Genomic DNA, 12739 nt, shown 5'->3' with positions numbered 1-12739 from the left:
CGCTTCCGCCACAGCAGGCGCAACCCCGCCCCTTAAAGGCGCAGGCCCCCTAGCCTACAAGCCCACGCCCCCTAGCCTACAAGCCCACGCCCCCTTGCACGACTGCGGTCCCACTCGGCCTCTAGGGGGCAGAGTCCAGCGAGCGGGCGATTTCCCGGGCCCGCCCCCCAGGTTCTTGAAAGCTAAAGCGTGGCAGGGGCCGGGCCGGGGAAGCGGAGGAGGCGGGTCTCCATAGAAACCTCCACCTGTTTCCGGCCAGGCTGTGCGCGATTAGGGGCTGTTACCGGGGCCAATCTCAGCCCCCTCGCCTTTTCCCGGCGGCCTCTGCGGGAGCGGTGGGTGTTGTACACAATCATCATGGCGGCGGCCGGAGCCCCGGATGGTGAGTGTGGAGGGGGTGGCGGGCGCCCGGGTCGGGCCGAGGTGAAGCGGGAGCCCCTGGGGGATGCGGCCTGGCGCGGCGGGGGGAGCAGTCTGGCTCGGGAGCGGCGGTCCGGCGGGCGCCCGGGCAGAATCCGGTCCCAGGCCCAGCCCGCGGCGAGCGCCCACCCCCTAACCCCCTTGCAGGCATGGAGGAACCGGGCATGGACACGGAGGCCGAGACCGTGGCGACCGAGGGGCCCGCGCGGCCCCTCAGCTGCTTGGAGGCCGAAGCCGCGGCGGGGGCGGCGGCCGAGGACTCCTGCGCCGCGCGAGGCAGTCTGCAGCCTGCCCCGGCCCAGCCCCCTGGGGACCTCGCGGCCCAGGCCTCGGTCAGCAACGGCGAGGACGCGGGCGGCGGCGCGGGCAGGGAGTTGGTGGACCTGAAGATCATCTGGAACAAGACTAAGCACGACGTGAAGTTTCCCCTGGATAGCACAGGCTCCGAGCTAAAACAGAAGATTCACTCGATTACAGGTAATCCCCGTGGCTCTGACAGCCTTTCCCACTTCACCTACCTAGTGTTGACGCCGTGCTAGGCACCGCGCTGGCCTCTTTCCTTGCATCAGCGTTCTCAATGCTCACAACAGTCCTCCCAAGTAAGTAGTAATGTGCCTGTTATTCAGGTGGGGAAAATGAGACCCGAAGTCAGAGCTAGTCAGTGGCTGAGCTGGGATTCAAGTCCATTTCTGACTCTTCGGCCCAAGTTTCTAACTCGTGCTTCCAACATCTCTAATAAAATCACCTAAGGCGCTTGTGAAATTTACAGCTTCTAGGCCCTTCCCCCTGGAGATTTTGATTCAGTGGGTCTGGAATGTGGCCAGGAATTATTTTTAGCAAATGCCTCAGGTACTTCTAATAAGGGAAGTTTAGGAAACACTGTTTTTGGCTCTCATGCTGGCCCCTTCACAGATGCTCGTGTTACTTAGTTTTTTCTTATTTACAGCAGTTTGCCATCTGAAATGATTTTCTTTTTACATTTTCTGCACGTATTCTGTAAGCTCCATAAAAACAGAAACCTTATTGGTTTCTATATCCCTGAGGTTTGTGGACTCTCACTTAATATTTGAGTTACAAGATGGTTGAGGAACAACTTGGAATGAATAATAGCTGATATTTATTGATCAGTTATTAAATACCAGGTGCTGCACTAAATGCTCCGTATTTATTATATCTTAGTCCTTAAAACGAGTTCGTACAGAAGGAACTATTGTCATTACTCTTATAAAGTTCTGGAGACTCAGAGAGGTTGTGAATTGCCTGAGTGCACAAAAGTAATTGGCAATAGAGCAGTATTCACTTTCGGGTCTGTTGTGCAAGAATGTTTTTCGTTTCTTCCTTTCACTGTCCTCTACCTTTTCTCAAGGTCTCCCGCCTGCCATGCAGAAAGTCATGTATAAGGGACTTGTCCCTGAGGATAAGACGTTGAGAGAAATAAAAGTCACCAGTGGAGCCAAGATCATGGTGGTTGGCTCCACGATAAATGATGTTTTAGCAGTAAACACACCCAAAGATGCTGCCCAGCAGGACGCAAAGGCAGAAGAGAACAAGAAGGAGCCTCTCTGCAGGCAGAAAGTGAGTCTGTCGTGTGATTGTTGGTCCTGGGAAGTGTGAGGCTTTGTCCTCTCAAGCCTAGGCTGGTTGTATCCTTTCTAGAATAAGCTCCTTTTTGGACAGGGCCCATGATGGAAATTTATGGCAGCAGTTGGGTGCGGCTGGCTGTTGAGTGGAGGTGACAACTACCTGAGATTTGCATCTTTGTCTCATCTGGCGGGTCAGTGTGTCTCAAGTCTATCTACTTTAGGATAAGGCCTTTGTAAAGGCAGGCTTTAGACCAGGTATTGAAATGAAGCAGATGTGGGTTTCTCTCCTATTTAGTGCCAGAGAAAAATGCCACTGTTGGAATTAATCCTCCATTTTACACAAGTGCTTGCATTTGTTTTTTTGGCTTGTGGCTTCCCTCACGTCAACAAGCCCTTTTCTGGATAGGCATGGAAATCCATAGCTTTCAGAGGTTCCTCTAAAACTGACTGTTTCAGGAAGCCAAATGAAGCTGACTAGGAAGATAACTCTGCTGATTTTCTTTTTTCCCTCTTCCTGGTCTGTGAAACGGGGGCCTGAATTTTTACATGCTTTGTTGGTCATTTTGGATGGAAGAGATCCAGCCTGTTTTGTGCTCATTGTAGCCATTCAGATTCTTTTTTGTGATTGGGAAAAGTAAGCGTGTTTCACTGTGGAAGGAACTGATTGGAAGAACCATCACTTGTGATCTTATCACCCAGCTAACCCCACCTGTAGTTATGGAGTCTCCTGGCTACTCTTAATGTGTTCCAGGAAAATAGATATTCTCAACTTAATCTGTATCCTGAGGAGAGTAAACCAACCTTGACCAACATCAGTTTCAGTGACCTTAGGCACCAAGGCACATGGCCAACAGTGAGAAGGACACAATTTTCTGTTACAGGTCCGTAATCCCTTATATGTGCTTCCAGAACCCCAAAAGAGTCTGAAAACTCAAGTGCTTTTATAAATTTGGCAGCAAAACCTGATCAGAATTAGTGTGAATAGTCATGTTTTGCCCTAGAAATATTAACATATTTGGTAACAAGGTACTGTCCTAGACTTCACAAAGAATATTATGTAGTGTAGTTTAAAACCATATTATGACAAAAAAAGAAAAACTGTATTACGTTTATAAAATTCTTAAAAGTTTTAGACTTTATAAAGTACAAAATATTTGTCCTTAGGGTTTCAGATAAGAGACTGTAAACCTATATTAACATCTAAAATGTGTTTATTTGGATACTTTTGCCTCTAAAGGGATGATAATGTCTTGTAACTAAATGAGTGCATTTCCATTTTCATATCTTCCTCTGCCGCAATGTATGAAATTGTCAAATAGGAACATGTCAGACATGAATGAGCCTTCCCACTGGTTACACCCTTGGAGCATAACATGCCTCTTAAATACAGGTTTTGAGTTACTAATGGTAGCTTAACAGGCTTTAGAAGTGTTCTCCACAGTGAAGGGAAAATTCTTCAAAAGGTACTTGTGAGGTATGAGTCCAGTTAGGCTTCTAATCCACGCAGCTTTGTTCCATTGATGCCGGTTATGAGGCATAACGTGGCCTACTGAGAGGGACCCGTTCTCCTGGCTTTTCGTCAGCTTGCTCAAGAATCTAGGGCTGATACGTAGAGTGACCTTCTGCTAGTAGTCTGGCAGTGTTGAGTTTATTCCTGCCAGAGGGTTTCCACCATGCCCGTGCGGGTTTAAGCTGGCTCTTGGCCACCTGGTCCGTAAATTCGATTAAATGTTTACCCTCTACCCACTTGTTACCTACAGTTCTAGCTTGACCAGACAGCCACTGTACTTGTAAAGCCAAAGATGGAGAGGAAACAAGACTCAGGCATTTGGGCCAGACAGAAACAGTTTTAGGGGGCCATGAGCCTAATTAGAACGCTTAATGAGCTGCTTCAGACTCCTGAGGTGGGAGTGGGGTTAGAGACTTCTTAATGTCAGGCTTTAGAGTAATCAGCATTTCTCTTTGGAAATGTGGCTCCTGAGCTTTCTGTTTAGCTGGGGTTGAGGGTGGGGTTATGGGGAAGATTTGTGCAATGGACTGAGTCTCCATTTGTTGAAGGAGTGCCCCTTCTAGGGCAGCTAAGCTGATTGTCAGCATCCTCGTAGGTTTCTCTGGAGTTTAAGTTGACAGAAACGGCTGTCCTGTTCTCTACATGCCAGGAGAGCAAGCACCCTTTGTGGTCTTATCTTGATGTTTAATTCTTTCAGTGGTGATTTCGGGGGAGGGGGAGAAGGAAGTGGAGTTTATTTGAATTAGCAATCTGGAAATCCTGATTGCTCTAGAGCTTTGATGTCTAATGTGGTAGCCACATGCGGCTGATTAAAATTCAGTAATATTAAGAATTCAGTTCCTTACTCATGCTAGCCACGTTTCAAGTGCTTAATAGCCACAGGTGACTCATGGCTACTGTTTTGGACAGCATAGATATAGAACATTACCATCATGGAAATTTCTGCTGGACAGCACTGCTCTGTAGTGTCAAAGGGCCCATATCTGTAGTCACAAAAAGCTTTTGAACCAAAACATTAAGGCTTTCTTCATTCTCTTTTTCAAAGAGGTAATAATAGATAAAATGCAGTCAGCTGTTTCATTTAATTATCTCTTCTGACTTATAGCAACACAGGAAAGTATTGGATAAAGGAAAACCCGAAGATGTGATGCCGTCTGTTAAGGGTGCCCAGGTAAGCCGAACTCCTTTGTGAGCATTCTGAAAAGGAACCAGACTCACCTTCTGACTTCCTGAGGTTCCTGCAATCAGGTCCTCGAGTCTTGTCCCGTCTTCTTTTCCTGTCTCGCCTTGTTTCTGGTTCCTCCCTCTCTTACCATGCTCTTGTGTCTCCAGGAGCGCCTGCCAGCTGTACCCTTATCTGGCATGTACAATAAGTCCGGGGGAAAAGTGAGACTTACCTTTAAGCTAGAACAAGACCAGCTGTGGATCGGCACTAAAGGTACGGACTGCTCTCACCTCTTCCTGGCTCACTGCCTCTCGTACCCTGCAGGGCGTGGCCTTGTGTGCAATTCTGCTCCTCATTCTGAAATCCTTCTCCACTGTGCTTTGTGTGCTCCTGGCTTTCAGTTTTTCTTTTTGATGCTCGCCTTCTATTTGGACCCTCTTCCCTCATTCTTTTTAGTCTGATCTCAGGGCCAATCCATCAGACATTGGCTCTTCAGTTGCAGCCAAAACCAGAGGTTCCAAACGTGTGGCCTTAGGGCCAGGTCTAGTCCACAGACAAGGGTTTTATGAGTTTACACACAATCTGTGAAAATCGGGAGGTTTCACTGGATCTGATTTTTTTTTTTTTTTTTTTTTTGTGCTTCTCTTGAAAAGAAGCAAAAGATCTAGCCATTCTGGACCTGCATTTTCACATGGCAACGATCAGACGGAGCTGAGCAGTGGTTTCAGGGGGTCCATGCTGTAGTCCTCACTGTTTCATTTATCTTTTATTGTAGCCAGCTTTATTAATTTATGTCACCTGCCTGGCTCCTGTAGATCAGAGTTTGCCCCCGTACTAGGGACCTGCCCCTCCTTCCCTGCCTGGTTGCCCTCTGCTTCCCCGCCCCTACCCTGCCTGTGCCTGTGAATCAGGCTTGCTTTTTGCTGGGAAGTGTCTCTGACTGTCCTCCCTCTCCCTTCCCCCAGATGGTTCAAAGTCTTGTCAGTTACATTCCAGAATTATCTATGTCCCTTTCTTTGCCACTCTGTTGCGCCAGTTAACTCCTAGCATCTCAAATCTTGGTCTGTTAAAGCAAATTAACCTATATCCCTGCCCCATCCAGGATCTCTTTTGTCCTGCCCATCTTCTGTACTGGTTTTTCCTCACTGGTTCCTGTGCTCAAAAACCTTGTGCTCTTTAAGGCCAAGTTCAAATGCCTAAACACAGTGTCCCGTATTCTCAACGGTGGGGCCCAGTTTAAGTTTCTGACCTCACTTCCTGCCCCACTTGCATTGTTGTGCCCTACGTACTTCAACTGCATCACTCCCTGAGCTTCCCACCGTGCTTTGCACAGCTCATGTCTTTGCTCATTGCTGTGCCCTTACCCAGAATGCCTATTTCCCATTCCTGTTGTTAACAAAGTCTTCTGAGGTCCTACCTAAATGTGCTCTCCTAATGAAGCCTTCCCTGATATCTCCCCCACCCTCCAAATGAATTGCTGCCCCTTCTGTTCATAGAGAGCCCCGTTATATCCTCAGAGCACTCATTACTCTCTGACTTGTCTGTCCCCCTGTTAGATTCCTGGAGGGAACCGAACATGCCTAATTCACCTGTTTCTGGCCAGCACTGTAGGTATTCAGTGTTCGAGGTAAATGGTAAAGAGAAGTATAGGGGATCTCATCGTCTGAGGTTACTTGGTTTCAGGGACAGGCCATTTAGTATGATTCTGCTTAAAATGGGACCAAAGTTTTATGGAAAATAATTGGAGTAGGGGTGATGGGGAGTGAGATTTTAATCATGTGAAATATGAAAATGTTTCTGTTTTCAACCCTATCCTGATTCTTAAAATGAACAAAAACTGAAATGGCCAAAATGCTTGAGTTTTCTAACAAGTTTATGATTCCTTGCTATAGTCTTCATTTCACTTTCGACTCTAACTGCATGGGCAAAGCAAGTTGTGCATAATATTTAAGGGCTTTCCCAGCATTCCCAGGGGCCTTTGAACCCTTTAGCAGGTCATTCTTTTCTGCAGAGCCTGTCACATCATCAGTTTTTTTTAATTGTGAGCTGCCCTGCCTCTGTCAGGTCGTCACTTATTCATGACCTTGCAGGTGATTTTGCTTAGTTCTCCACCATTGCATTGACTTGCTGAGAGCCTGCCTCTTCCTAGGCTTGCACTTTCACTCGGGCAGCCTAATGGGAGGCAGGGACTAAGGATGCTGGCCCAGAGGGTGGGTGCAGGCAGGGGAGCTGGACGAGGACTAAGTGTGTCAGTGTTCGTTGGTTCCTCAGGGAGTGTTTTCAGGTTATGAAGTTGTATAGGAGCCAACATCGTAACTGCAGGGGCTAAAGAGAACCTCCCACACGTGAGTTAGAGGTTTTATTTCAGCTTGTAGGAGCAGCTGCCTTTCTGCTTTGGCACAAAGGCAGAGCTCTAGAAGAATCTTGATGTATCAGGGCTTCAGAGCTGTTGAGAGCCGCATTACTCACTAGCCTTGTTAAAGAGCCTGGCCGTGAACATTCATGTCTTCAAGGGTTGACCAAGGCCAGGCTTTCCATTCCCACCCAGACTGCTGTGTCAGTGTACCTCAGGCTTTCTTCTCACTTGGGAGCCCAGTAGTCCTGTCACCTGGGTGTCCTCAGCACTGTCCGAGGAGGACAGCTTGTTCTGGGAGTTGGCTGCCAGCCACTGGCTTCATCTTTCTGCTGACGTGACCATCCCAGCTGCTAGTTGGCCTCTTTCTCGATGGGGTGCTTTACCGAGTGGCACTCAGGGGCTTCTGCGGTAGCGTGTGTAGAAGGCAGCACTGACAGCCTCAGGCCCAGTGGAGGGGGAAGAACGAGCTCCAGGCAGGAACTGGGACCTGTGACCACGTGGAGCCGCCTCGGGGGAGCATGTGCCCTGCTTGTAGGGAACTCGAGTCTCTAATCTAGCTGATTGCTGTCACTCAGGAATGTGGGCCCAGGATTGTTGAATCTTCTGTGTTTTCAAGAGAAGCCAGAAGTTCATATTTTTGCGTGAAATCTCTGGACAATTCAAAATGGCTGATGTTTTTAAAAGTTTCCATCTTAAAGATAAGTGCTGGTCAGGTCCTACCTGTGGGTCACTGTTTTAGAGCCAATGAAAGTCAAAATCTGAATGAACATCTTCGGGTCCCATCTCCTCATCCCCATTTTTCAGAGACCAAGGCCCACAGGATGGAAGTAACATGTCTCGAGTCACCAACTAGACGACAGGTCAGGGCTCTGAGTTCCTGGTTTGTTTTGTCAACTTACTCGTTTTCCAGATTTTGCTTTCTGCAAAGCCTGTAATGAGTTTTCCAGCTTGGTTTCTCCATGTGCTGAGAACTCCTCCCTGAGGTGTCTGCTGCTTCTGGGCGGTGGCTTTGTTGTGTAGGTGCCCCCACCTCTCCTGCCACCAGCCCTGTTCTGCTGCCCTCAGCTCACCTCCAGTCTCATCTCACTCCAGGTATCCCTCGCTGCCTCCTCTTTCTTACCTGCCATCCTTAAACTTGCTGCAAAATGTCTTCTCACCCCATGTGATAAGTGGCATTTAGAGTGTTAATCATAAGAGGTTATGAATGCTCTCAGAGAACTTCTTCAAGTGTGTGTATTTGGAGGGGTGGGGGACCAAGGGAGGGAATGGGGGGGCGGTGAGTGAGCAGGATCAAGGGATAGAAACTGGTCTTAAAGCCCCAAGCATCCCCCTTCCTGTACAAGTCACAGGGGCATGCAGTTGCCTCTTTTTGGTCCCCTTGGCTATCCCAGGTGCCAAAGACCTCAGCCAGGGCTGGGCTTGGCAATAAGGGTGCAGAGGAATTTCTTGGGTGTTTATTAATCATCAGACGTTACAGAGTAACACCAGGCAAGCTATACCTCTGCTCTCAGAAACCTTTAATATACCTCTGTCAAGTCCAGTTCCCCATTTGCTCCTAAGAAGTTCCCAACTCCCAAGCAGGGCTGGAGGTGCACTGACCAGATCTTTCCCGTCGTCCCTAGAGGGTGGGGAGAGATTCCCCCAGCCACCAGCCCTGAGGAGGGACTACTGAGTCACAGGAGTAGAGCAGGGGGGCCTTTAATAATCACTGTAATCCCTCTTAACTTAGAGCGGACTGAGAAATTGCCCATGGGTTCCATTAAAAATGTGGTCAGTGAACCTATCGAAGGACACGAAGACTACCACATGATGGTAAGTAGCCGGCGTGGCCTGGCCCTCCCTAGACTCCTGCTTCTGCTCCTCTAACAGGGGATGGATGTTTCACTGAGGAGAATACTCAGTGTTGAGAAGACGCGCAGGGTTAAGACCCTCATGTTGTCTTCCCATTCTTAGAACTTAATCCGTGACCTATTCCTCGTTCTGTTTATTTTGCAAACCGCACCCTGCCCCCAGCAGTTTAAAGGGGAGACACTTTATCTCTGCTGCATCTTTCATATCTGTAATGTTTTGTTTTTAGACCAGGAAAATAAATATAAAGAGGAGGTTAATGGCTTGTGGGTCTTCATTTTAAGTTTTGTCTTGCGTATGAAACAAAACCTCCCACTCGCCTTGGCGTCTGTGAGGCCACCAGGCTGCCCCTTTCTGCAGTGATGTTGCTTATCCCAGGGGGCAGCCCTCGAGTGGCCGAGGACCCTGTGGGGAGGGTGGAGTCTGTGACCTGGTTAAGCAAGGAGCTGTGCTCTAAAGAGAGCGGCTGCTCTTTCCCAGACAGCACATCTGGAGGCATTCCCCAGGTCTGCAGAACAGAGCAGGAGTTCCGTGGCGAGACTCCCTGAGCAGCTTAGGCAGACACCTGTCTTCCCAGCACTGTTGAAGGGACTGCTTTAAAAAGGAAGTTCAGCCACCTTGCTCCGAAGTTGCTGTGCCAGGGACCTGAGCTGAGCGGTGATAGGGTGTGGGCGGGGCTGCCTCCCTTGCTCGCTGAGGAGGTGACAGTGATGTAACCACAGCGGCGGCGGCGGCCCAGCCCAGGGAGGAGCAGGAGCCAGCGGTCTGGGCTGCGGGTTGGCCTCCAGGGTTCACGGCGCAGGGAGGTGTTGGGAGGTCTGGGAAAAGGGGATCTCGAGGTATGGCGGTTCTCTCTGGGCAGATGACAGGTCCCCTGGCTCTAGGAGGTCAGCCAGTCGTGTCCCCTCTGCTGCCCTGTCGGGGTCTGTCAGCTCAGGGGCTTCGTCAGGCCATGGCTGGCCATGCAGCCCTGGGTGCACAGCTCATGGGTGTCCTCCGGGCAGTGGCGACGACGACGACACAGGCTCCTTTCAGGCCCTCGGGTGGCCCTTCCGCCACTAGTCTCTGTAGTCTTTAAAGGATTGCAGGTGATTCGTTTTGCCTGCTCAGTGAATTTTTCTGTTTTAAAAGTTGGATTTTAATATTTTCAGTTGGGCCCCTTCACTCCCTTTCGAAACATCTGTCTCACCAGTTTGACCCGGTAGGGTTTGCAGTCCCAGTTTTCAGACAGCCTGGGAAGAAGGATTTCAAACAAGTAGAGTGGACCATTTTGGACATCTTTTAAGGAGGTGGTGTGGATGGCTAATGCCTTTGTATTTAGTTTAAATGCTGATTTCCCTCTGGAGTCATTGCTGGCAGAGGTGGGTTCTAATCGCCCCATTTCTTTTCTAAACGCCATTAAGTAGCACCTTGGCCTTTGTCTTAATGAAAGTGTTTATTTCCCTCTTTGCAGATGCCATTTCACTAGCTAGATTCACAGGTCACCTTAGAAAAGGGGGGAATGTCACCTTAGAGAAATGTTAAAAAGCATAGAAAAGGACCGAGAGTACTATAACAAACCCATATATCCATCACCAAGAAATGACTATTGTAAATATTTTGTAACTTGTTTTCAATCTTGCTTTAAATAAAAGAAAATATACCAGCAGTGAATATGTCCCCATTGTCTTCCCCTCCCCCCATTGCCATTATCATGATTTATCATGTGGATCCTTCCCATCTCTCTGTGCATTTATTTTCACGTATATCCATGACCAAGCTACAGTATTGTTTTGTGTTTTTTCAGTTTTCATAAATGGTATCATGGTATGTATCGTTCTGCAACTTGCTTTTTTTTGGTTCGACATTACGATCTGTCTGTATTAACTCTAGATCCAGTTCATACCTTGTAAAAGTAAATCTAGTATTCATACGAGTAGGTCACTTTTAATTTTGCGTTCCCTTACTGATGGATATGTAGGTTGTTTCCAGGTTTTTATCATTTCTGACAGTGCTGCTTTGAACACTCATGTCTGTTTCCTCCTGCATGTGTGACAGTTTTCCTAGGGCAGTGGTTCTCAAACTGGTCTCTGGATCAGCAGTATTACATCACCTGGGAACTTGTTAGAAATGCAGATCCTCAGGCCCCGCCCCACCTCTCTGGAACCAGGAACTTTAAGGGCTGGAGCCCACCATTCTGTTCTAACAAGCCCCCAGCTGGCTCTGCTGCACGCGCGAGTTCGGGAACCACCGCTTTAGGATCGGCTATGCTTAACTCTCCCACCTTTTTATGTTTTATTTATCCATTTATTTTTGACAGGAGAATGCTCCCCATGTGCACAGTTTTTTTTCCCCTTCCCCTTTTAATTAATTCACTTCTCAGCCCTCCCCGTGTTTGTTGTGCTGCCTGCTCAGTCTCCCGACCTCTGAAGTACCGCTTGGTTTTCCTTTTTCCCTTCCAGGCGTTTCAGTTGGGCCCCACGGAAGCCTCTTACTACTGGGTGTACTGGGTTCCAACTCAATATGTGGATGCAATCAAAGACACTGTGCTGGGGAAATGGCAGTATTTTTGAAAGCACTTTCACCTCTGGCCCAGGAGACTGACCCAAAGTGAAGGACATTGCTGGGAGAGGCCTGCAGCATCCCTGGATTTCAGAGTTCTGGAACTTTGTTCAAAAAAAATCTATATCCAATCTAAGGTGATGTGGTGACTGAAGCCAGAGGTGATGTACTTTCACCATTAGCTTAATTTTAACTTAAAATCACCAGTTCCCTTTCTTGCAGTCAGCTTCATACCATTTTTAAAAGTCAATATGGTGGAAATCAATAAATCTGAATTCTGAACATGTTGTGTGGAATACTCTTAAGTGTGTTTGAGAGTAGATCTACCAATTTTGTTTAGAAAGCAATTATCAAAAGCTTTCTGGTTTCTTTCTTATTTTTTTAAGTGATTTCACCTGAAATATTTTCATGACTCTTTGGTTGCAAACATTTGGACTGCGTTGTGATGAGTTGGGGTGGGTTTTTCCCTCTCTTATATGAAATTGTATGCAGAATGTGGGGTTAGTAAGCCATATTTCTCTGTCCATTGATTCAGAATGAATTCTTTCCCTTTTTATTTTCCCACTTCCTGGATTGGAATTTATGTTTTAAAAACCCAAAGATGTCAGTTCCTCCTTTTGTACCTCATCACCACTTCCTTTCCTGGCTTCCCTCCTGCCACGCTGCTGCTCGTGAGCACTAGGCGGGAGAGGAAGAGCTGTGGGTCTGGTCGGGGTCGCTCACACTGGCCGTGGTGACTGTTGAGCAGCAGAGTGTGTCGCAGTGACTCCTGTCTGAACGTCTTGCCCTTTGGGCCCCAATCTCTGGGGAGATCCGCTGCTGCTTTGACGGTTGTCTGCAGCCCTCACTGATTCGGCTTTGAGGCCCAGCCTGGCACCGGGTGTGCCTGGGTATGCCGACAAAGACCTCTTTGAGAGGAGCCAGGTGGAAGCCAGTTACACAGCCCTACAGCCACAGACCCAGATCCTTCTTTCCTTAGAAGTTTCGAGAAAGTCTTCAGCAGTCCAATGATTCTTTCAGTTACGCGTCTCCATTGGGTCCTTCTGCTCATGTGTTATGTTCAAGTGTCCTTCATCCCAGGTTCAGAGATGCTGCCTTTCTCAAGAAGAAGACATCTGACCTAGTGGGTTGGCCGATGTATTTAAACATCGAAAATGGGATAAATGGCTTTCGTGATTAGCTCTCCCTCTTCTGGTTTTAGCCCTTATGTTCTTCGTCCACGTGAAGTTCTGTTGTCTCCCGATGGCTTGGTTGACTCTGGAATGAGGGACGGTCTCTTGGTGAATGATACCCTTTGTGCTGTTCGCTGTTGCTCT

General features: G+C 48.2%; 1 protein-coding gene across 2 annotated transcripts; it reads left to right on the top strand.

Annotated features, from left to right (window-relative positions):
* Window positions 1-334: 334 nt before the first annotated feature.
* UBFD1 (ubiquitin family domain containing 1) lies at window positions 335-12487 on the top strand. Of its 2 annotated transcripts, XM_082856240.1 has the most exons (7): window positions 335-382; window positions 568-897; window positions 1787-1995; window positions 4619-4684; window positions 4846-4951; window positions 8764-8846; window positions 11324-12487. In XM_082856240.1, the coding sequence occupies exons 1-7, from the start codon at window positions 358-360 to the stop codon at window positions 11432-11434; spliced, it is 930 nt and encodes a 309-aa protein (XP_082712366.1). In that variant the 5' UTR covers window positions 335-357; the 3' UTR covers window positions 11435-12487. The 2 variants fall into 2 exon arrangements, with proteins under 2 accessions (XP_082712366.1, XP_082712367.1); XM_082856241.1 differs by lacking the exons at window positions 8764-8846; window positions 11324-12487 and adding an exon at window positions 6235-6645.
* Window positions 12488-12739: the final 252 nt, after the last annotated feature.

Source organism: Leucopleurus acutus (genome assembly GCF_964270905.1).
Source record: "Leucopleurus acutus genome assembly, chromosome: 16".
Lineage (NCBI taxonomy): Eukaryota > Metazoa > Chordata > Mammalia > Artiodactyla > Delphinidae > Leucopleurus > Leucopleurus acutus.
This window is presented reverse-complemented; position numbering and strand designations above follow the sequence as displayed.